Below are 25329 nucleotides of genomic sequence, written 5' to 3' on the forward strand. Positions count from 1 at the left end.
TGGCGGCGCCGTGGAGCGACAGCGAGAAGCGGCGGCAGATCAGCGTGCGCGGCCTGGCGGGGCTGGGCGACGTGTCCGAGCTGCGCAAGAGCTTCAACCGGCACCTGCACTTCACGCTGGTCAAGGACCGCAACGTGGCCACCCCGCGCGACTACTTCTTCGCCCTGGCCCACGCCGTGCGCGACCACCTGGTGGGCCGCTGGATCCGCACGCAGCAGTGCTACTACGAGCGCGACCCCAAGGTACCGCCGCCGACACGTGCTCAGGGCTCCCCGCACCAGCGCCCACCCACGCACACCCAGCTGCACACATGCTCACAAGCTGCAGGCACGCTCACACGGCCACTCGCGCACCTTCGCAGGCTCAGATTTGGGCCCTGCCCAGCAAAACACTGCTCCGGGGGGGGGGATTGCCAGTGGAAGCAAGCTGCAGGATATGCAGCACAGCGCGCCTCGCTGCTCTGCTCCTAAAATGGGTTTTCTCCACGGCTTCCAGCAGGGCGGTAAGCTAGCAGGTGACTAATCCTGGCAGACAAAGCCTCGCCTCCCAGATACAGCACTGCAGAGCCACTATTGTGTGCAGTGACCATCTACCCTCCCCTAGTATCCAGGAGCCCCTGGTGCTGGGCAGCTGACCTTGCACAAGGACAGAGGCAGGGTGGTGATCCTCAGTTATTTAGTTATCACGGGCCCAGTCCTGCAGGTGGGCAGTGGGGTGGATGGAGATCTGCAGGGTCCCAAAAGTCAGCCCTCCTGCAGGCACCAGGATGTATTGTTTGTTGGGAGAGCTGGCTAGGAGTTGGTATCTTGCCCCACGCTTCATCCATCTTAATGGCTGTGCGAGTAGCCAGGCATGTTTGCATGACCGATTGTCCTTGCAAAGGATACCCAGCTCCCAGGCTTCATGGCAAATAGAAGATGCCATGCTTAAATACATTACTTGAAATGAGGCAGCCTCTGGGCAGGGGTTTTTTTGTGTTTTTTTTTTTTTAAGAGGAGGTTACATGATTACATCAGTTGTGTTGAGAAGCAGCACTGTGACATGCAGGAAAGTTAGACCTCAGCGATGCATTGTGGGGGAATTGCTGATAAGGAGCAGGCAAATCCGTGCTCTGGGCAGCATGAGGTAGTGCCCTCTGTGTCTTCCCAGGCTTTGTCCAGTGTGAAAGATACCCAAGTCAGTGATTTTTAAGGTATTACAATCTTCTGGTCCTGACCTCCTGCATGATGCAGACCCTGGAACCTCAGCAGCTTAGTAGGTTGCCAGCTTCTAAAGGATTGTGATGCTCTGGTAAAGGGAAACATCGCTTGCTATTTCTTTTTTTTTTTAAAATAACAGGCCTGGGAAAAATGTAATTTAAGGCTGTGGGTAGGAAATGAACTCCTCATCTACATGTAACTCAGAATTGCTATAGTGCAGAAATGAGAAAATGCAGAGAATTTTATTTCCCCACAATCAGTATTTTTGGCCTAAGGGCCTGACAGGGCATTTTGGATTTTCAGCTTTAAATGACCTCTTCTCTTACTAATTCCAAAAGGAAACATCCCATCCCTTAATGTGCTTCCACAACAAGGATGGACCAGGCCCCTCAGGAGTACAAGGGAGGATGTCTTTTGAAAATCAGTCATGTCACTCACAGACTAGTAAGACAAAGGCATGAAGCATCACAGGAGCCTGGAAGAAGAAAGAGAAATGCCAGCCTCCAGCGAAAGATGCCAGCCTCATCTCTTGTGGGGACAGGCGCAGCATCCCTTGCTGCTGAAGTGGCTATGGAAACTTATGCCCTTATGTGGAGAGAGCGAGCCTCTGCGCTTCCCTTTCATTTCTAAAATCCCATCGTGGGTGGTCTCATGTCTCTCTTGCTCTTCAAGAAGTGGCACCATAGCACTAGAAGATCACTAGTGGATAACATGGATCCACAGGCCCAATCCAAAGCCCAGAAAAAATCACCAGTAAAGTCATCCCATTGATATGAGTGAGACCAGACCCAGGGCAGTGAATACAGTAAAAATGCAGTGCAGCACATCTTGACTAAACAACATTACAGAATGGTTGAGTGTATAAATATGTTGTTAGGCATCCTGGATAAGAGTGTTTCTTTAATTAACTGGGAACACAAGTTATCGGACAGATTGTCCAGGGGCTGCCTTTTGGCAAAAGGATGCATGGAGCCATGCTGCTGGCTGGCTGGAGTTCCTCACAGGAGACTCGCTGACGAACAAAACATGGTACAAGTTGTTCTCAGACATGGTGGGAGGTGCTGTGGTGGAAAACATCCTTCTTTGGGTCAGCACTTAAGCGTGTGTGCAACTTTGAGAGTAGTGGCCTTAAACTGGCTCACAAAAAGCAGCAGGCTCTAAGAGTCTACTGTCAAAGACTGAGATACCCAGCAGAAGAGTGGTAGCCTTCCGTGTGATTAAAAGTAACGTGTTGGGAGGAACTTGTAACATGCAGGGCTGTAGAAGACCCTCGGTGTGCTCCCACAGCAAAGATGGACAAGGTCCCTCAGGAGATGTACAGGGAGGATGTCTGAAGAAAGGTTTGAAAATCACCATCATGCTTAGTGAGATCAAGGTATGAAGCATTATGGAAACCTGGAAGAACAAAGTTTGAAATGCTAGCCCCCAAGAAAAAAGCCAAGTCTCATGCCATTTGCGGAGACGCAATTAGAGATTTGCATGCAGGACTGCTGAGATGTGTACGTCAGAGGCTGTTCTCAAGGCAAAGCAAGCTACTCAGTAGCACATCCTTGGTGCTCAGAGTTGTTTTTTTTTTTCTTCCAGCTGCTCTTTGGAGGGCAGTGCTCATGCCCTGATTTACAGGGCAATGGCTTCATTAAGGAGAGGCAAGGATTTTTGTGATATCTTTCGTTGGACCAACTATGTTGTTGGGAGAGCTGTTGCACAAGGTGTCGGGCATCAAGTGCCCTTTCTTAGGCCTGAAAATTTGTCTCAACCACCCCCCCGCCCCAGTATACAGTTGGTCCAGGAAAAAATATAAAAATATTCTTGCCCCTTACACAGTCCATGTACCATCACAGTTAAACACTCCACAGTTAACACTCCACCCCTTTATTAACAAGGAAATGAACACTTAAAGTCCACATGAAATTGCTTTCAAGCCATTTGGTTGGCCCTCAGGTAGAAGGGGGCTGTGTTGTGTGATAGGGCTTCAAAAAGACATTCCTACCTTTTATCTGTGGGGCTGGAACAATGAGCCCGTTTCATAGACTTTGTAGATGTTTAGGGTCAGAAGGCACCTTGGTAGATCATCAAGATTTCAGCAGAGCCCAGTCGGTCCACAGTCCCCAGCAGGTTCACTACCTGCTAACTAGAGGGGAGGGTTTCCAGTCAGTGCTGCCACCTGCTTGCAGCTGGATACAGGGGCAGAGATTAAATGAATCCTAGTGCTGAGATTTGAAGGACAGCAGTTTTCTTGCTTCTGGGGCCTGCACCCCTCCCTGGGCACTGCCAAATCCACCTTGCAAAGAGTGCCTGGCTCAAAGGCAGAATAACTATGGAGGAGCAAAAGCACAGAAGGAATATTACACACCTGTGAGCTGTTTGTAACATGATTATGAGCAAAATACAGAGGTTTTACAGGCTTGGGTTGTGTGGTACCTTTCGTTGTTCTTTACCAAATACATGTTGTGCCCCCCTCTGTATTCTATATTAGCCTCTGTATTTGCCTGTTTGTGTTAGGAAGTCACTGCACCAAAAGTAAAACCAATTTCCCTTGTTTTTGTTCTGTTCTGCCAGAGGATTTATTACCTGTCTCTGGAGTTCTACATGGGCCGCACATTGCAGAATACAATGGTGAACCTGGGACTGCAGAATGCCTGTGATGAAGCCATTTACCAGGTGAATACAGGGGTGGCTTAAAACTGGCATTGAAGGCAGCAGGAGTGGGGGATGACAATGACAAATGTATTTGCTTTCTGTGGGGAAAAAAAAAGTTTAATTTCTCTCCATCCTCCTTCCCTTCCCCCCACTGCCACAAATATAAATGTCTGGAAATAAGGATATTGCCCTGTGAAAGTGGTAGTTCAGACATCTCCTGTCCTCATTCTCCTGTTCTGGCTAGGCTCCCCATCCTGACAGTATCTTCTGTCTTGTGCCGTGACAACAGATTCCCATGATACAGTTGTGGCACATCATCGTGGGAGGTAAGATTTAGCCAGGGAGCCTGTCCTAATGAGGTGGATAAGAGCATGAAGCCTGCAGATTACCCTTCCCCTGGGGCACCACAGCATAATTTCTGAATAGAAACATTTGGGGATTTGGTTTAACATAGATACAGTTTCAAATTTAGGTGGGGAAGGAATTAAATTTTTCTGGAGATAATTCAATAAAAAGTGTATCTTTTTTTCATTTTTGACAAAATTTTCCCCAGGCAAGAAGTGGGGGGGGGGAGCAGAGAGGGCCCTTTTATACAATTGGGAGCTTGGTCCTGCAAGATGCTGATCTCTGGACCTGAGCAGGTGATGCACTTAAACTCATCTTAAGTTAAGGTCCTTTGGTTTAGTCCCAAAGACAAAAGAGAAACTGAAATGTTAATTAAAATACTTTTTCTTTCCAAAATGACATTGAAAGTGAAGTATTGTGACAAACTCCATGGCTAGTCACAAAAACTGAAGAGCTTTTGATTCAGCTCTTCAGAAGTATCTTGGGGGAGTAGAGTGAAGTTGGTCCAAATTTGATTTTTCTGATGAAAAGTTTTATTAAGAAAGATTCAAAGTGGGAAAATATTAACCTATGTCATGTGAATTGCATGCAAGGAAAAGTTTTACATGTGAGCAAGTTCTTGCCAGAACAGAGCATTGACTTGAGTGACAGAGGTATAACTTTTGGGACCTTCTCCTAAGAAGTCATGGCCTAGTATTTCAGAGACTGCTGAGTACCTGCCACTGAAAACCAGGATTCTTGAAAGCATCTTGGGATGGATATTTGTCATTTTTTAAAGTGCTGATTAGCACTGTCTACTATTAGTGGGGAATGACTCTCATTTCTGGCCCTGCCAGAGTCTAGCAGGTTGGATTCCAGGGCAGAAACGTTTTCATGCAGAGAAGAGCTATTTCAGGCCACTTCAGAGGCACTTCCTGCTAGCTGACAGCCGCCTGCCTCAGCTATCAGCAGTAGGACGTGTCACGTACTTGCTTGTCGTAGCTATAATCTCTGGTAGTAAATTGCCCTGGGAGACCTCTGATAACCTTAATTGTTTCAAGCTGAAGGTCTTATACCTCTCCAGAGCCATTAATTTAGTTCGTAGTGACTTATTAACCTGGCCTGTGGGGTGTATCTCTGCTAGAAACCTCCAGTCTGGTTTCCCCTTCAAGTCTCTCAATTGTTTTTGCCCAACTTAGAGAAAGCAGGAGCTTCAAAGAGCTCCCCATAGAAGGGCTTCCTTGCAGCCTGCCCTGGTTTCCTCCTTTTAGGGGTCCCTGCGTGGGATCTCAGACTTCCCTTTGAACCTCAGCCCCCTGCTTCAGTGTAGCCTGCTCCCATCCCAGGACCCCTGGCTTCATTCTCTTCCCCTGGGGAGGTGATTTCACCCACACTGGGGAGCTGAGCCCCAGCCCTGTTAAAGGGGCAGCTCACCCGAAGCCATTCCCATTGAACAGCCTTCTATGTCTTCAGTGCTGTGCTAGGACAATATAAATCCTGCATTTCTATTCTAAAACCCTGTCTGTAGCTGTAGGGTCTATGCTGTAGCTGATATCACTCTGAAGAGCCCTATTTGTGTCTGTCTGAGCAAAGCCACTTGGCTGTAATAAACACTTGCTTTTGTAGCTATGAAGCCACAGATAAAAAGGTGCTGAGTCTCCTCCTTCTTACTCCAGTGTAACTCTGGAGCACAATACATTTACCCCAGCTTACACCAGTGCAAGTTAGAGGAGAGGCAGGCTGAAGCTTTCCAGCCCCTGTTGACTGCAGTGGGTGTTGGGGTGGATTGGCTTGGCACCTACTGCTGCCTGATACAAGGTGTGTGCAATCTGGGGTGAAAGTGTGGCGAGTGGGGGAGAGGAGGGAAGTGACTGGGACAGGATGCTGAGTCACAACGACTGGGGCTCTGTTGGCTGCTGCCGGCCCACCAAGTACTCGTATAGCAGACCTGTTCCCAGTTAGAAGAACGACCTCTTGGGACCTTTCCCCTGTTTTTTGACTCTACTCACTTGCCCCAGAGGGTTTGCACCACTTATCCAGAGCTTCTTTAGAGAGGGAAAAGGAGAGAGGTGTGTCAAAGGGCAAGGCCCAACAGAAAAATACAGTCCCAGGTGAACCATCCATGTTGGGTTCAAATACCCATGGACACGTGTGGAGTTTCTCAGACGAGGGAAAAAGGCAGGAGCCTGCCCTAGATTGTTTACAGACAAATGGAGGAAGAGCAGAAATGAAACATGCATTGGACCTAGGTCTTATCTGCTCTCTCCTCCCCCTCACTTAACATTCTTCCCCTGCCTTCTGTGCTCAGGTTGCAGTCTGTAACTAAAAGAAATGTTCCTGCTAAGCCAGTTAGTTTTATAGCACTGACACTTCCATCTAATCTTCCCACATCATTTTGCCTAATGTTATTGCTCTCCTGAAAGTGACTAATGAAAAAGCCAGTAACTTTGGCAGAGGCACCTTGTTATTCTGTCCTTGAAGCTGTTGTGATTGTTTGAAAAAGCAATGGATCCTGAGCCTCGTTAAAGATTCAAGTGGTGGGTGAGACTTGAGGGTGTTTTTGGTTCTGTGGTTGGTGCTGACTACAGCTTTTGTGATGGAAGAATAGCCCGTGCAGGATCCAACTGCGGTGCCCCAACCTCCTGGCCCACAGTCACCTAATAGGCTTACACTGCAAAGTGGGGAGAGGGGCCAAAGTGGTAATAAACTGATGCAGGATGAGATCATTGCTGGCTAATGTCTGACTTCATAGACATCCCTGGGGGCTCTGCCTAAATGGCGCCTGTTACAAGGTGGAGGCAGGGAGGGTCACATTTGCCAAGACCTAGCCTCACAGGTTGTCAGTCTCCTCTCTCTCCCTGAGCTTTGCTCACATACAGCTCAGCCAGAGCTTGGAAGTTGACCCCAGAGGCCTAACGGGCAGAGGCTGCACCCTGGGCAAACCCTGCACCCTGCAAACCCTAGGGTCTGCCCACCCTAGCTGTTGCTCCTACAGCAGCAGTGCAATGTCTGTGCCCCCAGCTGCTGCTGCAAGAGAAACACTGTGGTTGCTTCTCTTGCTGGGGCATGGACTGGGGGCTGTGCCTGGGGCTAGTAACCTGCTTGTCCACCCCAAGTTCCTCTACTGGTTAAGCCCAAAAAGGCCATGTCAGGTATAAAGCTCAGTGCCCCCCACAGGTGGCCAGGGTGCCTCACTGAACCTGTAGTTCTGGGCTACTTGTGCTCCTGCTCGCTTTTTCAGGCTATTTTCTCCACTTGGACTGTTTTTACAGCGCAGAGCATTTGTTCCACTGTAGCAGAGGCTGACCTTAATGTAAGTTTGGGATGAAGCATTTTGTTGCAGTTTTTTCAGTATTGCTAATGCAGCTTTTTCCACAGAAAATATAATTTTGACGACTTTCTGGCCCCCACGGCCTTTTATTTATTTTTTGGTGAGAAAGCTGTCTAAGGAAATAGTGCTGGTGGTGGGATGGAAGAGGCCCAGCCTTCCTGAACAGCTGTGCAGAAGCCTTGAGGAGGGCAATATTTATACCTGGAGGATGGGTGAAGGGGAAGTTTTTGGGAGAGGGTCAGAAGAGAATGGGAGCTATCTTTATAGTGGGGTTTCACACAAAGGTGGCTGGGACCATCTGAGCCTGGTTCTAAACTCAGAGCTCTGCTTACTACGGAATGGCATTTTAGGATCATGCAAGGGGAACGTGTGAATTTGGCCATAGCCATGTTCTAAACTAAGCATATTTTGAGCCTGTCTAAGCAAGAGGCAGTTCTTCATCCTGCAAATGGGGAAGTGCCGTGAAGAAATGATGCAAATTAGCATGCAGTGATTATCCACATCCTTGTCCTCCAGTTGGCTGATAGCCATCCTTTCCCTGGTTCAAAATTTAAATGAAAGGGCTTTGTAGCTTCAAAGATTGCCAGGGAAGGAGTGTTTATTTGATGTATCTAAGGAAACCTGGGGATCCATAAAAGGCCACAGCTGAAGTTGGGTTGGATCCTTTTCAGACTTAATTTAGATGCCAGGGACAGAGAGAGCCCTGCATTCACTTTTCTTTCTCCTCTTTGGGGAACTGGAACAAGTGTTTCCCAAGGTGCTGTGCTCATGCTGTGCTTTCTACTGCCACTGTTTTGTCAATAGCTAGGCCTGGACCTGGAAGAGCTGGAAGAAATTGAAGAGGATGCTGGGCTGGGCAACGGAGGGCTGGGGCGCCTGGCAGGTAATTTTCAACAGCCAGGGGACAAGGTCTGGTCATTGTCGTCCTAGGGATTTCCTCTCTGCATGGGCTTTCAGAGGCCTGCCTGAATAGCAGCATTGTGCTACACCCTCCTTCCTTCCAAGGGGGCTCCCCACTGCAGGCATGCTGGATGTGCCCCTGCCATCCATCCTGAACACCCTTACGCATGTGGCCAGGTGAGGCCGTGCAAGCTGTGAGCCTTGGGTAAAGCACCTGTCTGTGTCTCCCTCTCTGGAGGGCTGCTGCCTGCCCCATCTTTACAGAGCCTGTAGCTAATACACATGGAGCTGTGCTTATGTTTAACTAGTCCTGTAAAGCTATTTCACAATTCCTCCATGTCCCTTCTACTTGCCTCTTTCCCATCCTTCTCCACTGCATCAGAAGCTGCCTGCTGGTTTATATAAATGTAGGCAGCATTTAGTCAGTTGTTCCGTGGGTCTGCTCTATTTTCAACTTGGCACAGCCCAGCTTTATTAAACATGGTTATGAGATGTCTGTGTCCCAGCCCACCCCCATGTGCCACTAGCTGGCTGGAGAAGTGCACCAACCTTCTGGTTAACCCCTGACTTAGGCCCATGTCCCTGCAGTCCCCAGGACCATGAACCACACCCACCTGCTCCCTTCAGGGACTAGCTTCCGGTTCCCTGTGACTTTGCATTGTCCACTGGAGGGAGAAAGGGGGTTCAGATAAAGACAGACCTTATCCTCCTCCTTGGGGGGAGATACAGAGGCGGGGAAGCTGGTGCTTGGTGTGACCTGCCAAGAGGTGAAGGCCCAAAGAAACAGTACTGTGTAGTCAGTGATCAACCCTCCTGAGTTTTCCTGGGCCATCCCAAATTTCAGGGCTCTGTCCCCAAAGTGTCCATAGAATGGAGCTCTTGTCCAAGATTTGGATTATTGGTTCTGAAACAGGCAATTCCTCAATATTCCCATACAGCCAATGGCTCGTTAGTGCAGCAGCATTGCTTCCCCACAGACCAAGTCATCCTGCCCACCACACCTTCCTAAACAGGTGCATTAACTGGACCCAGAAGGGGGTATCTGCTCTTTGCAGGTCTGGAGGTGTTTAGAACATCTGTGATGATATGGTGGCACAGCGGGCCTGGCAGGCCAGAATGAGTGCCTCTGACACAGCTCCCTGCTAATCCACCTGTTTGCTCTGCCTGTTCTCAGAACGAATGCACCGCTTCTGTCTCCCCTTCACCTTCACCGCTCCTGGGAAAAACAGCTTCTCTGTACATCCGTACCCTCACAAATTTAACCCAGGCAGAGTCAGATTCTGCCCCTCTCCTGTGGAGTGGCACTTTCTTCCCTCCTCAGCATGGGGGAGGGAAGCTTCAGCTTGAGGAAGGTGCTGCCTTGTCACAAGCAGTTTGCAGTCCAGTTTAGTCCAGCCTGAAACAGATTGGGATGTTAAGCCATTTCCAGGTCGTTGTCTCCCTGGTTGCATCCCGCTCTGCCCCCCACCACGCCCCAAAATTGCATGTGCTGGGCTGGGAAACATGTTTGGACCCAGGCATCTGAATGGAGTTTCCACGCACCAGTCTTGCCCGTTCCTCAAAGTATGCTTTTGCTTTGCCCTTTCAGCCTGCTTCCTGGACTCCATGGCAACGCTAGGGCTGGCAGCTTATGGCTATGGGATCCGCTATGAGTTTGGCATTTTTAATCAGAAGATTGTCGACGGCTGGCAGGTATGTGACATCAGTTTGAAATTTGCTGCTTGACATTGCAGGAGGCAGTAATTAACTGTAGTCCAATGGCACCTCAAGACCTGAGCCAGAGTAAGGGCCCTGGCATCTCAAAGAGCTCAGAATCCACCTGGGTCAGGGGTGACACATTGGGGACCTGGAGAAGTGAAGTGTCTGCCTCAAGTTCGTGCACTAAATCATGAACAGAGGAGGTGTAGAATCTGTATTCTGCTGAGTCCCAGTCCATGCCCTTCCCCACTAAGCCATCCTTCCTCTCGGTGGGTTATAATGACCACTTCTCAAAGCTCTGAGGAAGAAGAGCCGCCGTTCAGGACCAGTATTCTGTCATGTGGGCTGCATGGCCATTGTCAGCTGAGGCTGTGGGCAGCAGTTTGTCCAGTGGTAGCATCCCCACTTCTCCCTTCAGCATGGAGTTCATTTCTCCCTTGGACCTGTAACCATAATCTCAGCAGCTGATGGAGGATGGTAACCATGTGGGAGCACTGTTTGTGCAGTAGAGGTCACACAAAGGGCCCCTTGTTGAAAGTGTCTGTCCAGTGTAGAGTTACTGCTGAATAAATAAAATAATAGAGGACATCTGAGCTGCCCGACAGGGCGTGGGGACTGGAGTAACTGGTCTCTCTGCCCTTTGTTATGCAGCAGGGTCAGATGAGGAGACTTCATGGCCCTTATGGCTTTAAGATGTACAAAATTTTAAGACAGAAAGGAAGAAGTTATTTTTGGCACGTGTCTGCCAATAGCATCCATTGCTGTACCTTTAACTGTGAGTCAGGGGAGCTTTCTCTCATTTTGCACAATCATATAGTTGTTCTCTAAGGACAATAGAAAAGTAGGGCTGGAAGGGACCTCAGACAATCTTAGACAAGTGTTTGTCCAACTTGTTCTTAAAAACTTCAGGAAAAATCCTCATGTACGACTACCAGGCGTAATTCCTGTTCTGTCCCCTCCTTTCCTCCATTGTCATTGATTTAGTATTATTTCAAAGAAAAATGCAAGAGACAAGAATTATTTGGAGTGATATCTTTTATTGGACCTGTAAAATTTTAGTCTAATAGGAAAGATATAAACAAGCTTTTGGGTACCCCCGTACCCTTCTTCAGGGCTCTGAGAGAAAAAAACCCAGCTACAGCAGAGCTAAATAGCAGACAGAACAAAAGCTTGTGCAAAATGAAAACAGGATATAAGAGGTCACTGACAGACAGGAGAATGGAGTAGGAAGGATAGCGTGGTAAGTGGAAGGGCAGGACCATTTGAGAGGGTTGTTATCGCCTGTGGAGTGCTGAAAGATTAGTGGGGATCAGGTAGATTATAATGGGTCATGAAATCAATATCCATGTGAAGTTCTTCGTTCTTAAAAGAAACATTTGGTTGTGACATTGAGCACAGATGAAAAAAAAGACACCTTTTTATTTAATAGATATGTTTCCTCTTTGTATTTAGTTTTAATCAGTGCATCTGCTGACCAAAAGAACTGTTTCCTCCATTTGCACTTGCATTGGCCCTGCAAAGATAGCCCCATTATGGGAAAGGGAGTCTCTTCTAGAGCACCAGCAACAGAAGAGTTAATGAGGCTCTAAATTGCAGGCTCCTTATTGCTGGGGAAGGAGACACACTGATTGGCTTTTGCCTCCCTACAAGGATTTGCAAGGTTACATTTTCATGGGGACATATTATTAGTGTAAACTGTGTAAATTTAACATCGAAACCATTTAGACGCACCAAATGCGGAAGTCTCCGGTGCTTTCATTAGGGCAGCTGGGCTGTTTCCTCAACTGGTATAAACTAGCAGAGTTCCACAAACTCAGGGGAGTTCTCTGGTTTGTACTAGCTGAGTTCTGGCCCTTTATGATTTGGGTAGAAGTCTGCTTTCAGCAACCTTTATGTGTTGATTTTTAAAATCAGCTTTTTAAAACAAATTTTTTCTTTCTTTTTTCTTAAATCCAAGGTGAAAAGAATCTTTCTGCTAAGAGAGATCTCGTTTGACCGTACCAAACTCAAGCTTGCGCTGTCTGTTTGTTTCAGGTGGAGGAAGCAGATGATTGGCTGCGCTATGGCAACCCCTGGGAAAAAGCCCGCCCCGAATATATGCTTCCTGTGCACTTCTATGGCCGGGTAGAGCACACCGCAGAGGGTGCGAAGTGGGTTGACACTCAGGTATGGTGCCCTCCTCTGTCTTATGGAAGTACCCCAGTCTGCGCAGTCCCCGTTTGAGGTTGGGCCTTCTAGTAGAAATGCGATTCCCTGTCCCTTCCCAGCTGTACCAAGCCAAACCCAATCCACTTACAACTCCAAATATGTGATCTTATTATCGAAACAAAGTGCCAGAGAGGGCACTTCGAAGCATGCGTTTTTAAATTACTAGGGGCCTGATTCTCCACTGACTTAGGTTGGTGCAAAACCCCACACCCCTGCTTACATCGGCGTACAGTATACAGTGGAGCAACATGGGGAAAACCTTCCTAACTTTTCTCTGGCTATTAATGTCTTAGAACCTAAGCTAGAAGTGGGCAGAATATGGCCTGTGGGCCAGATCCGGCCTGCTAAGGAATTTTATCCAGCTTGCGGTGGGTCCCTTGGCCCGATGTAGCCCAGGTGTGGGGGATACCCCAGGTTGTGGCACATGCGAGTAATCTGCCACCCCCAGCCACACAGTGGGGCTGGGGCGGTGTAGTGGCTGGGCTCTGCTTCCCAGCAGCCCTAGTGATGGTTGCTCCTGGCTGCCACTGGTGCCAGCCCCAGCCCCACTACCCAGGCACTCCAGCCTGTCCACCCCACATGCACTGCCAGGGGCGCTGGATGGAGTGGGCAAGCAGGCTCTCCATGGAGTCTGGACTGGGTATGCTTGGCCAGGCAGATGGCATGAGGCCACCGGCAGGCGGGGAGTAGCATCCAGGAGTGGGGCAGGCATGTAGGGGTGGGGCCAGGTTCATGAGGCAATGACAGCATGAGGCCAGGGTCTGGGACACAGTCTGTAGCCAGGCAGGAGGTCTTCATGCTCTCAAATTAGGGCCCTCACTGGTCCAAACTTCTTCCTATGCATCAGCATCCAGGACTCCCCTATTCATCATGTCTTGGGTGTTTCTAGCTTGGATATGCTCAGTTGGCAGGTAGAGGGATGTTTGTGGTAATTGCCAATCCTGCAACTGGGCTTTCAGGGTGGCCAACCCTGTTGGTTGTCTGGCAAGTGTTGTGGGTATTTAGTGACTGATTTCCCTTACAGCCCCAGCTCTGGGGTTGGGTGATGATGGGGGAATCTCAAGTTTCCAGTAAAGCAGGGCTTTTTTTAGCCATCCTGGTGGAAGAGGAACACTTAGAAGTATGAATGATGAAGGTTCCCAACGCAGAAAGCAAATAAAAAATGCCCCCCTGATAGAGTATTACTGGAACCTTATGATTTGTGAGTCAGTCTCATGTCTGGGGAGACCTGATTCATGGTGCTTCAGTGCTCAGAACAGGCAGTATTGGTGCTTGCCCCCTAACTTGCACCTGGAGTGTACACAAACCTAGAGTGGATGGAAAATGATGCCACTTTGGTGGAGTGTTGTATTCAAGTGGTACATTCCATGGGCAGATGTAAGTTATGATGCGGGAGCACAGTAGATGAGAAAGTAGCTGTCTTCTTCCCATTTCCCAGGGCATCCCCAGGAGCTACATTCCTCTGGGCTGGAATTGTCTACCCCTACCCCTACCCCTGTGCAGTCCTACTGCCTTCAGGTCATCTTGGAGCTTAACTTGGGCAAATGCACTGGCATCTCAAAGGGTTCTACAGATGTGTCTTGGGGTCTAGAGAGTGCAGTAAGACAAAAGTTTCCCTGGCAAATCTTGTTTCCTGTTGGCCATAGACAAGCTTTCAGAGCCCAGCATGAATCTGTGGGGTGAGATGTGGCAAGAGGAAAGAACTCTCTACTTTCAAGCTGAGAAAATGAAAGTTGGAAATGTTAGCAGGTAACAGAGCCCAGAGCCACATATTGCCATATGCATGGAGACGTTTTTCAGGGTACTGTATCATTTTAATCATCCAGACTTTGTTGAACTAGGGTTGGGATGAAAGAGCGGTAAGGTCAGCTTCTTTCAGCCTTGGAGGAGCTTGTCTGTTCCGTTTCCAATCTTGTGTTGGCTCTGTAAGGTGCAGGGGAATCTCTGCAAACCACCTAGTTGTAAGCTCTCAAAGTCAAGGGACGGTCTCCCTTTGTGATTTGTTGGGAGACCCTGCTGTATGTCTTGGATAGGACCAAGGGGCCTTTCCATAGCTTGGAAAGTGGGGCCCTGGGATCTATAGACAGAGCTATAGGACCAGTAAGTCACAGCTGGCTGCTGCTGCCCTGTTACATAGGGCAGATTCATGCAACTCAGCTGATAGCATATCCCAGCTGTGAAGGCTCCCTACAAAGATTCAGGCAGGTGCTTAGTTGGATATATGGTAAAGTCTAGCTCCCTTGGTCTCAGTGGGGCTGCTCATATGAGGAAAGTTTAAGCATGTGCTTATGGCAGGGCAGGATCAAGGCCTTAGCTTGGCTGTTCAGTGGCACAAGCACTTACCTCCTATGTTTGGCTTCCTCTCATCGGTGTCACGGCCGTGGTGTCTCATGCTTTCTGCTTGATAAGTTTTAAGGTATGCGGAAATGGACAACAGTCAGAGCTCCTCTGCCATTGGCAGGCAGGATAAAATTCAAGATGTAGTGCAGACAGGAGGGCTTCTGTCTGGGGCACTTTGGGGTTGGAGCTGATTCTCCAGCTCTAGGCCAGTGGCTCGAGTCCCACAGATGCAGTGGGAGCCTCCATCTCTCATTCTTACCTCCTTTCCACCTCCACTGCCCCAGGGAAAGGAGAATTCAGGAGTCTCCTTGGGCTGTGCCTCAATAGGCTCCATCCAGGAAGCTCAAGGACAGGGAAGTAGAGCCCTAGCTGGCACTGTTATGAACGAAATGTGAGCCCAGGAGCACCAGCCTTACCCACATGCAGTTAAGTAAGTGTGTGTGCCTTTGAAGGGCCTCAGCCTCAACGAGCATATTGCATTTTTTCACACACATGTAGTTGCCTCCCTTATGTCCTGTCAAATTCAACCAGTTAAATCCAACAAGCAGCAAATAGGTGTATGCAGGAATCAGTCTTTGGCCCCTGGCACACAGTTGTTTAATGGCACTGTGGGATCATTTGTCGGTGCAAAGGAAGCCTGGAATCATGAACCTATGCTTCTTCACCAGCAAGTTGAAAGCTGGGTGTCCAGCTCTGCTTTTGGGACTGACAGCTGATTGTCAGCCCCAGTCCAGACAGCTCTGGGTTGTTGGCCTCAGTCCCCAGAACGCATTGGGTCTGGAACCAGACCTGGGGCTGTTCAACCAGAGCTGACCATCAGCTGATTGTCAAAACCCTGCACCCAGCAGCTCTGACTCAGCTACTGGGCATGGGGAGGGGATTGGAGGCTTTGTACAGCTCCACATCAATCACACCATAAATGTAACATGCAGCAAGGGCCTTAGTAGCAGAGAATGATATCCTGAGGTTTTGGGCCTATCAGTAGCAGAGAGAGATCTATATTCTACAGGAAGATTCAGATTTTAACAGTCATGGGATGCTTGTTAAACTTGAATAAATAAATAAGATCTGGTTGATTAATTAATTGTTAATTGTTGCATTTTTCCAAAAAGACAGCAGGTTACTTGTAATTGCCCATAGCACCATTTGACTTGCGTGCCTGAAGCCACCCATTACAAATACTTCCTGCTCCCCTCTGTAGTGCTTAAAACCTTTATTTGTCCTGTATTAGCCCTTCGCACACAGTTTATAGAGATACCTGCAATATAACCTTCACGCAGTTTAGCTCTGACACTGAAGGAGTTATTAAACCATGATGTCTGTTTTTCTGTTAATCTACATGTTCTTGTTCCTTCTTGGCTTTGTGTCCTTTCCTTGACCTGCTTTGGCTCCAGGGATGCTTGTAGTTGCTGATGCAAAGTAAGCTATTTTCCTTTTGCAGGTAGTGCTGGCCATGCCATATGATACCCCAGTCCCAGGGTACAAGAACAACACAGTGAACACCATGAGGCTGTGGTCTGCCAAGGCACCCAATGACTTCAACCTTCAAGAGTGTAAGCTCTCCCTCTGCCATTTGGGACTGTCTCTTGTTGTGCTTATGTACAGCTCCTAGCAGCACTGGGGTCCCCTAGATACGGTAACGTACAGTACAAATCATATATTGTCTTTATATTAATTCAGTCAGTTTTGCTGGGAAAGGGCAGTCTTTGCTGACCCCCATGAGAATTGCACCCTCAGGTCTAGGGTTTGGGAAGAGAGGTGGATCTGGGCTTCCAGCTTCATAGGTCTCCTCCTGCGAGGCTTGTTCACCTCCCAGCCCTACTTGCATTCCTGCAGCTGTGCTTTCTTGGCCACTGCTGAGTCTGGTTTTGAGCTATGTGTCTGCCTCTATCCTGCCAGCAGGGACTGAAAGGGACAAGCTCAGCCTTAATACCAGACTCCCCCAGACCATACCCCTGTGCTCCTAAGAAAGCAAAGCTACCTCTTGACTGCCTTCAACCTACACCTCTCCTCTAGCACCCATCCACTTAGATAGATCAATCCCAGACAGCACCTAGCTCCCCTCCTTCCACATCCCACTGCGCCCTTCCTCCCACCTACCTCCTGCCAGCTACTAGGCTTTGTTCAGGCCCATGCCCAGCTCTGGTTGCTGGGTGAGGTGAGAACTTTAGAGTCATTTGCATGTAATATGACCTCCAGAGTGGAAGAAAATTGGGCAGCTGTGCAGAGGGCAGGGGCAAAGTCAGACATGACTCTGTGGAAGCTGTGCATACCTTACAGGGCAGTCGCAGCTCATGCAGTGCCCTACGTACTGTTTCTTTCTGCAGTCAATGTGGGCGATTACATCGAGGCTGTGTTGGATCGAAACCTGGCAGAGAACATCTCTCGAGTCCTGTACCCTAATGACAATGTGAGTCCCTCCTTTCCTAGCTCTTCATCTGACTGCTTGGAGCTGGTACAAGCAGCGCAGGGATTTGACCCCCTGCCATTGGTTCTTCCTCGAGGACTCCTGTGAAGGATACAAAATAATAGGGAAATCCTTCTGAAACAATCTCAGAGCAAACCCTTGCTCAGAAGGAAGCCATGCTGGACCTGGCAGTGTTGACCAAGCCAAGGACGTGTTCTGGAGGGAGCCAGGCTCTTGTCCTCCTGTCACCCCACCCTGGAGCAGGAACTTGATCTGTCTAGTCTGTCTGTTAGTTAAGCCAGACTAGCACATGTGCTTGGAGGAGCCAGGAAGGGGATGGTAGCCATGGGCTGCTTTGGGGGAGCTGGTGTTGTAGTCACTTAGGAAATTGGACAGGCACACGGCATGGAAAGACTATATATGGAGGTCTCATTTGCTAACCCTTCTCTGCCTAGGGCTGTAGTACCCTCTAGTGGTGGCTGGGGCACACAAACCAGATTGAGGAGCCTGCTCAGGTTGAGGACCCAGCTAATAGAGGAGAGTCTTTTAGATCAGGCAGAGGAGACCTGTGTCTACAATCCACCGACCCACAGTTCAGTCCCCGCTACTGACAGTCTTTCCCCCTCAATACCTTGGACTTGTTACCAGAAAGCTTTAGAGTCCTGCAGGCCACCAGCCCAGAACAACCCCAGCTGTGCAGCCTGCCAAGCTTACCTTATTGAGATCACCCAGCTCAGTCCAGAAACATGGGTCACAGTGATTCTTTTTCAAGTAACCAGGGCCCAGCACCACCACCCCTCCCCACCAAACCTGCCTTTGCCTTGGCCTCTGTGATAGCTCTGTAGTTCATGGCTGCTGGATTTCTGGCAATCCTGTGATGCAGGTAGTGGTGTGGCTCTGGGACCAGGATGCCGTTATAGTTGACAGGTTGAAGAGCTGAGAAGGGTTTTGCCTTACTGTGGCCCTCTTCTCTTGCATCTCTTGATTGCCTTTTAACAAATCTTGAATTGGCAGGACACTGAGAGCTCTTGTTTCCCTACTTAGCCTCTGACAGGTTGGGGTGCTTTTGGTGTCTTTGGGGAATATACCTTGTAGTTGTGTAACAGGGCTGGCTTATATAATTTTAATAAAGGGTTAGACAAGAATTTGTATAGGATGGTTTGGATAGAGATGCTACTGCCTTGAGCAGGGGATTGGACTATATGACCACCAGAGGTCCCTTCCAGCCATACTTATCTATGATTCTGTGTCATGGTGAATGAACAGCCATAGCAGGGTTGCAGCAGTGTCTGGTGGCAGCAGCCCTGCTGATGTCTGTGTCTCATGTCCAGTTTTTTGAAGGCAAGGAGCTGAGGCTCAAGCAGGAATACTTTGTGGTGGCAGCCACCCTCCAGGACATCATCCGGCGCTTCAAGTCCTCCAAGTTTGGCTGCCGTGACCCAGTGAGGGCATCCTTTGAAACTTTCCCTGACAAGGTGAGTGCCAGGCACTGACTGACCACTGCTCCAGACTGTAGAAGGATTGAACATCCCTGTGCTGGCTGCCCCCTGTCCCATCTGCCCATCGCCTCCATCCCCTGGGTAGATCAGCACTGGGAGCCAGTTTTGCCCCTAAGAACTTGGGGACCTGAGAATATGGACAGGCTACTCAGTCACTCAGGAGCCCTGGCCGTTGGGATCAGTTAGAGAACAGGAAAATTCTTGTGGGGTAAAAATCTCCCTTTTCTATGACACATTTCCATTTTGAAATTTTGGGAAGATGTTGGCCAGCTCAAAAGGATCTGCTCCAGTGCATCTCTGCCCAAAGGCTGTCTGTGTTGTGGTGACAGGCCTCAGCCCTTAACTCCCTCAGGACTCTGTCCCCAAACGTGCAGGAGATGCAGCTTCTTCTCTTCCCCACCATACCCCTGGTAGTGTGTGTGATATGGGTGTATTTGTGTTACAGGTGGCCATCCAGCTGAACGACACCCACCCAGCACTCTCCATTCCCGAGCTCATGAGGATCCTGGTTGACGTGGAGAAAATGGATTGGGACAAGGTGAGCAGGGGAAGTGATGCCTGAGGCAGGAGGATGGGGTTGGGTTGCTGGCATGTCCAGCACTGACCCATCTGGTCTCTGCCAAGCGTGTGCATGGACAAGATCTGGGGGAGTCCCTGATCCCCCTGGCTCTGCCCTCTTTTTCAGGGACTTCATCCTCCATCTTCTTCCTCTCCTCTCTTGGCTGCTGCTTGTTTCTTTAGTGTGGACTTGGCAGTGAACCGTGAGGCTGCCCCTGGCAGCCAGGGTCTCCTTCAGCTTTCTCATCTCACCTGCCAGTTCCCTCTTTCCGCTCTCCTCCTCTTCTGTAGCCCTTGGCCATTCTGCCCTCTCCAACTCTGCCCATTCCCACCACTCTAGTTCTTCCAGGTCCTCACACCTTTCCACCCATCTCTACTGGATATGCAGCCTGTCCTTTCCTTTATGCTTTGGCCCTCTTGTTTGTGCCATCAGAGTGACGCTGTGACAATGGTCCTGTCAGGCCACAAGTCTTTCCCTGTTGTGGATGGGCAGTTTCCAGCAAGGATGAATGGATGTCTGTCCATTGGTCTGTCTGAAGAGCAACAGCCAAGCTCTCCTGCGGTGTGAAAGGAATCTCTCAGCCTTTTTGTTGGCCCTGGGATATGCCCAGCCCTGCTGCAAGAGGACCCAGGACTAATGAACCTCAGGTTGAACTGAGGCATCCATAGAGCTCTGACGCAAGGGGGGAAAAGAGGGGGGGGGCCTGCCCTGAGTACAGGGCAGCAATAAATGCTTTCAGAGCATAGGAGAGGCAATCAGCTGAAAGGCACTATGTTTCTGGGCCCATGCTTTCCTCTCACTTCCCTCCCTCCCCTCAAGTGCTGCATGGAGCCAGAGCCAGCCTAGATCTGTTCACCCCAGCAGAAAGGACTGGCCCAAAGATTTTAATTGGCTCACAGGGCTCTCACAGCAATGCTGTTTGGCCTTAGGGCATTTGATATGGGTGGCTGTGAACCTGGACCAGGGTGAAAGGCACTGCCAAGACAGGCTGGGCTCAGCATGCTGCCCTCTTTGCCTGAGACATGACTGCTCAAGGGCCCTGGAAGGGAGTGTATTTCCCTGCTGCCCTGAAAGGAGTCGTCTTTCACCAGGTTACAAGGAAGTCTACCCGGCTCCCTATCCAGTAGGCCATGACTACTGAGGTGTAGAAGCACTGGCAGGATGCCACCCTTAGCTGTATGGAGGTCTTACTTGGAGTCATGAATGGCAGTGGAAAGTATGGGAATCAGCTTACACTGTCCCCTTCCCAGCTCAGCCAGTTGCACTGTGCCGGGCCTGTGCTGATGTGGTGCCACTCAGAACCCCACCACAGAGGCTGTGGGGCCCTGCTGACAGAGAGTGGGGACTCAGGAAACTGGGACTCAGTTCCTAGCTCTGCATCTAACTGATTGGCTTGTCTTGGGCATTTCTGTTCCCCTCCCTGTGCCTCAGTGTCTCCATGGTTAAGTTGGGGTGACGTCTGCCTCCACCTGGAGCTGGCAAGTGTGGCATGGTACAGCCTTGAGGAATCCCCAAGTGTCCCAGCTGTGCTTCTAACCCTGCAGCTCTCTGAGACAATTGAATGGGGTTATGATCTAGTCACTTTGGTCCCCCTGGGCTCTGCCGGAGTAGAGCGCATGGTGCTGCTTGGAGGTGACCAACCAAATGCACTGCCCTTTCATGGTGAAGAGTCGCACATTATCCCCTTTCACACTGCAGTGCTGCCCTCCTGCTCTGCCCAGTACTGGTCAGGGGCACTTCCTTCCATACAGGGCTCTGGGCTGCTTTGTCTTCACTGTGTTTTTCCTGCCTAGGCCTGGGAGATCACCCAGAAGACCTGTGCATACACCAACCATACGGTGTTGCCGGAGGCTCTGGAGCGCTGGCCAATCTCCATGTTTGAAAAGCTGCTGCCACGTCACCTGGAGATCATTTATACCATCAACCAAAAGCACCTGGATGTAAGCTTGCACTCTAGGCTGTTTGTTGGGGGTTTGGGTGGGAAGGGGGCACTGAGAATAGAGTCCAGCTTGTAGCTAGCTGTGAGAAGCTAGGGACTGACCAGTGGCCCATCTTGTTGGGTTGAAATTATTAGAAAGGAGGTGGTTTGGGTGTTGGGAAGGACTAACTAATGCCAGGTGTGACTGTAGTAGAGCAGTCTCCTTGGAGAGGTTCTGGAGACTCCATCCCTGGAAGATTTTAAGAGCAGCTTAGACAAACACTTGTTTGTGGTGATTTAGGCAAGGATGATCTTCCCCTAGAGTGGGGGCTGGGCATGGGGACCTCTTGATTCTGTCCTCGTGTCACAAAACTTGCCTTTGCTTCCAGTCTCATCTAGCTGGCAGCAGACTGTACTCTTCTCCCTGTGAAGATGTGAGCTATCCAGTGCAGGGGCAGCTCTCTGTGTCACTGGTGCTGAGCTTTCTTGGTGGAGAAATAGCTAAGTTCAGCCTCTGGGGTTGTGCCCTCCAAGGGCACCAGCAATCCTGTTCTGTGGGAGCTCAGTGCCTTTGAAAAATTTAAGCCCCCCACAGTCCAAAATTGAGGGTGCAGGAGCTGTCCCACCCCAATGAGTCCCACAAAATCCTGCCATATATTCCCCCAGCTCTAATAACTTCACCCCCATCTGGTGCTCAGTGCAGCAGCAGGTGTGGCAGAACCAAGCCCCACCCACTCCCTGGTGTCTGTCCTCCCCTGTGCTCTTGGGGCAGAAACCAGCAGGGTATACCCCTGCCAGTCCCCCTTGAAGCATCCCCCTGCCTTAGCCAATGGCTCTCTGTGCATTCTGGCAGCATGTGGCAGCCCTGTACCCTGGGGACGTTGACCGCCTCAGAAGGATGTCTGTGATCGAGGAGGGAGACTGCAAGAGGATCAACATGGCACACCTCTGCGTGATTGGCTCCCATGCTGTCAACGGCGTGGCCAGGATTCACTCCGAAATCGTAAAGAATTCAGTGTAAGTGACAGGCACGAGACACACAAATAGCTGTTTCCCCTCATCCAGCTGTCAGGCCTTGCAAGCCTAGCCTGGGGGTCTGTATCTCTCCTTCACCATCACTAGCAGGACAGCCTCTCCAGGATTTGTTAAACTGTGAGTGACTCCTGCAGTAAACCCGCTCCCCCACCATATGGTCAGATGTGGCTGTAAAGGGGAAGGGAATGTGTCCAGGTGTTACGGTATGAAGCACAATCTATGTTTTGTCCCACTGATGAAGAGAAAGAGACTTTGGGTGGGCTGGAGGAACTGCTAAATGTAGATTCCCAGGAACAGCAGCTCTTATCGGGGGCTGTGTAGGTGGAGGGGTTAGTTATTCAGATGCATTTGGGGCCTACTCCAACTTCTAAGGAAATCCATTGAAAAATGTCAACAGGAATTGTTTCAAGCCCTTGGCAAATACAAGTAGAAGCAGGTTGGTTTAATGATCCTGTTTTATAAGACTCAGCTCCGAATGAATCAGGTTCAGTTCTTCTCCGCCCCTGTTCTCTGTCTCAGGTTCAAAGATTTTTATGACCTTGAACCAGAGAAGTTCCAGAACAAGACAAATGGCATCACTCCAAGGCGCTGGCTCCTGCTTTGCAACCCAGGACTTGCAGAGGTTATCGCAGAGGTGAGTTATGATGGTCTTGGGCAAACTCAATCTCAAAACTTTGTTTCCAGTATAGTCTTCAGATAAGCAGAAACAGTGGAGCCTCATCTTCAGCTGCTATAAATCAACACTGTTTCACCTAAGTCAGGAATTACAGATGTCACACTACTTGCACATTTGGTAGGTAGATGCAGGGAGTGCCACAGTTTAAAATGAGGCCTGAAGATCTTTGATTTCTCTTTCCTATGGGATGAGAATAACCCATCAGGACAGCATCACCTCCCATTGTGCTAGGATGTTTGTGGCTTGAAGTGGAGACATTCACAAAGCCAAATATCTACTACTGTGAACACAAACAGGTTTCCACACAACCCTAATTCCAGTTTGGTCCCCTTTGTTTACCAGGGCTACACTTTGCCAGGAGCTCTGTGCAGTGTCCTGAAGTATCTAGTGGCTGATTTAACTTAATGCAAGGAAATGTATCATTGTACTTTCTGTCAGGGGTTCCAGTTGACAGTAACTGCCAGGACACTTGGTCCTTTTTTATTTAGCTGTGTTGCAGAGATATGGAAGTGTATGGCAGTTTAAATTCTGGTTGCAGTAGCTGCTTTTTTCCAGGATACATTTGCACTCTAAACCAGCAGTTCCCAAACTGTGGGTCACAATAAACAGGGATCTGGGTTTTCTGTATTTTCCCATGTTTTTTCTCATTCTGGGTTTCCCCTTGCAGGCTGGCAGAGTTCCAGCCTGCAAGGGGTTGCTTGGGGCTGAGGGGAGCAGGGGAGGGCAATCAGAGGCAGGGGGCACCATGTGTATGTGTGTGCACACATGCCAAGCAGTGGTGGATGGAGAGTAGCTCCCTCCAGGTAAGTCTATGAGGGCCAGAGGGGAGGAGGCACAGGCACTGTATTGGGAGAGCAGGGGGGAAACAGGCAACGTGGTGGGAGGGCAGGGGAGCGCAGGCAACCTGGGGTGTGGAGGGGGCGGAGTGCCAAGGTGATGCAGTGGGGGGCACATTCCCCCCTTCCCTAAGATTTCTGCATCTACAGCAGGGCAAGGGGCCCACAGCAGGGTCAGACAAGCTCTGGGCAGTAGCTGCTTCCATGGCCCAGCGGGCAGGACCTGGTGCAGGAGAGAGTGCTGCACAACCCTGTCCACCAAGGTGAGACACGGCAGCAGCAGTGTGGAGTTGAGCACCCCGACTGCTGCCAAGCAGGCACACCTTGGCTACTACAGCAGCACAGTGCTCCCGCCTGCTGGGCTGCAAAGCCCATGGAGGGAAGGTAGCAGGGTAGGGAGTCCTGAGCCTTCAGCGGGCAGGCTGCATGCTCCCCCCACCACGGGCTCCCCTCTGGCCCTGCTGCTGGTGGGGGAGACGGAGAGGGGAGCTGGACTCCGCAGTCCGCTCTGGCTGCAGCAGCCATTGCCTCCCACAGGCAGCAGCTGGGGCTTGGGTGCTACTGGCGGGGTAGAGGGCTGCAGGCACTGGCCCTGGGGCACCTGGGAGGGGCTGCAGATTGGAAGTGAGGGGCCATGCTGAAGAAATGGGGTCATGCTGAGGAAAAGTTTGGGAAGCAGTGCTCTAAATGGATGCAGAGGAACAACCTGATCACTGTCCATGTTTTGGCTAAGAAGCATTCTAGGTTTTTTGTTTTCTGTTTTGTTTTTGTTTCCAGGCAGGATTGTTGAGATTGTTTCTAGCAGGAAAGTGAAATCGTGCAGCAGCTCATCTCACAGCCAAGAGGCCATTCATATCCTGTTTTATTTCTTTAGAAAATCGGGGAAGATTTCATAACTGATCTCAGCCAGCTGAAGAAGTTACTGCAGTTTGTTGATGATGAGATTTTTATCAGGGATGTGGCCAAAGTCAAACAGGTAATGTAAACAGCAGAGAATCTAAGGAATTCTAAGGTTTGGAGAGTCTGAATTAGTAGGATTATTAAGCTAAACAATGTTGCTGGTGCCTGTGGGTGCAGCTCCATTGACTTCACTAGGATTCCTCCCATATCTATCGAGAGAGAGCTTGTTCCGTAGAGTCTTCTGGTGGGAAGCGGCCAAGTACTTGACCATCTAGTCCATACACTTGACTATGCTACTTTCATCCCACATCAAGAGGAGTCTAATATCAAGATCTCATTGCAGAATAAAAACTTCTGCAACATTTTGCTTTGCAACAATGAAACATTGCATCCAAGCTGCCACTTTGCCTCAGGGATGTAGTTTGGATGCCTTATGCCATCTTTTAGTCCTGGGGATTGGGCTCCTGGGCTGGACTACATTGCCCATGACACAGCGAGCCAGAGTGTATCATGGGAGATCTGGCTGGGTCAAAGAGCCAGTTCCATTGGGGAAGGGGGGTGTGAGCTACCATCCTGATGAGTCACTGCATTTGCCTGTGCCAGCTCCACTGAATGTGGAACCAGAACAAAATGACTCTTGATTTAATTTTTTTTCTTCCTCCTCCACCTTAACTGACCCATTGATCCTTTCCTGCAGAACATGTCAGTTTTTGTAGCCAACATGTGTTTTATTGGACAAGCAGGGTTGACAAATTCCCAACCAGCTTTGACCCTAACATTTTTGACAAAGTGACAAGCTAGGCTGGTTGGGGCTCTCCCTGGATATCTGGCCAGGCTTTCTGTTGGGGTAGTGGACACA

At 49.7% G+C, this 25329-nt stretch overlaps 1 protein-coding gene across 1 annotated transcript in view; it reads left to right on the top strand.

The window, feature by feature from the left end:
• Positions 1–2: 2 nt before the first annotated feature.
• The window catches only part of PYGB (glycogen phosphorylase B), a gene marked incomplete at its 5' end in the record, with an annotated part of 38206 nt that continues 12879 nt past the window's right edge, over positions 3–25329 (top strand). The window contains 13 exons of the mRNA XM_019548551.1: positions 3–242; positions 3759–3860; positions 8299–8377; positions 9983–10086; positions 12127–12258; positions 16082–16193; positions 16968–17050; positions 18379–18522; positions 18992–19084; positions 20899–21045; positions 21877–22040; positions 22578–22692; positions 24445–24546. Coding sequence (XP_019404096.1) covers positions 3–242; positions 3759–3860; positions 8299–8377; positions 9983–10086; positions 12127–12258; positions 16082–16193; positions 16968–17050; positions 18379–18522; positions 18992–19084; positions 20899–21045; positions 21877–22040; positions 22578–22692; positions 24445–24546 — 1617 coding nt within the window. The remainder of the gene's footprint in view (positions 243–3758; positions 3861–8298; positions 8378–9982; positions 10087–12126; positions 12259–16081; positions 16194–16967; positions 17051–18378; positions 18523–18991; positions 19085–20898; positions 21046–21876; positions 22041–22577; positions 22693–24444; positions 24547–25329) is intronic.

The sequence above is a fragment of the Crocodylus porosus genome, unplaced genomic scaffold (assembly GCF_001723895.1).
Source record: "Crocodylus porosus isolate Cpor-Errol unplaced genomic scaffold, CroPor_comp1, whole genome shotgun sequence".
NCBI lineage: Eukaryota > Metazoa > Chordata > Crocodylia > Crocodylidae > Crocodylus > Crocodylus porosus.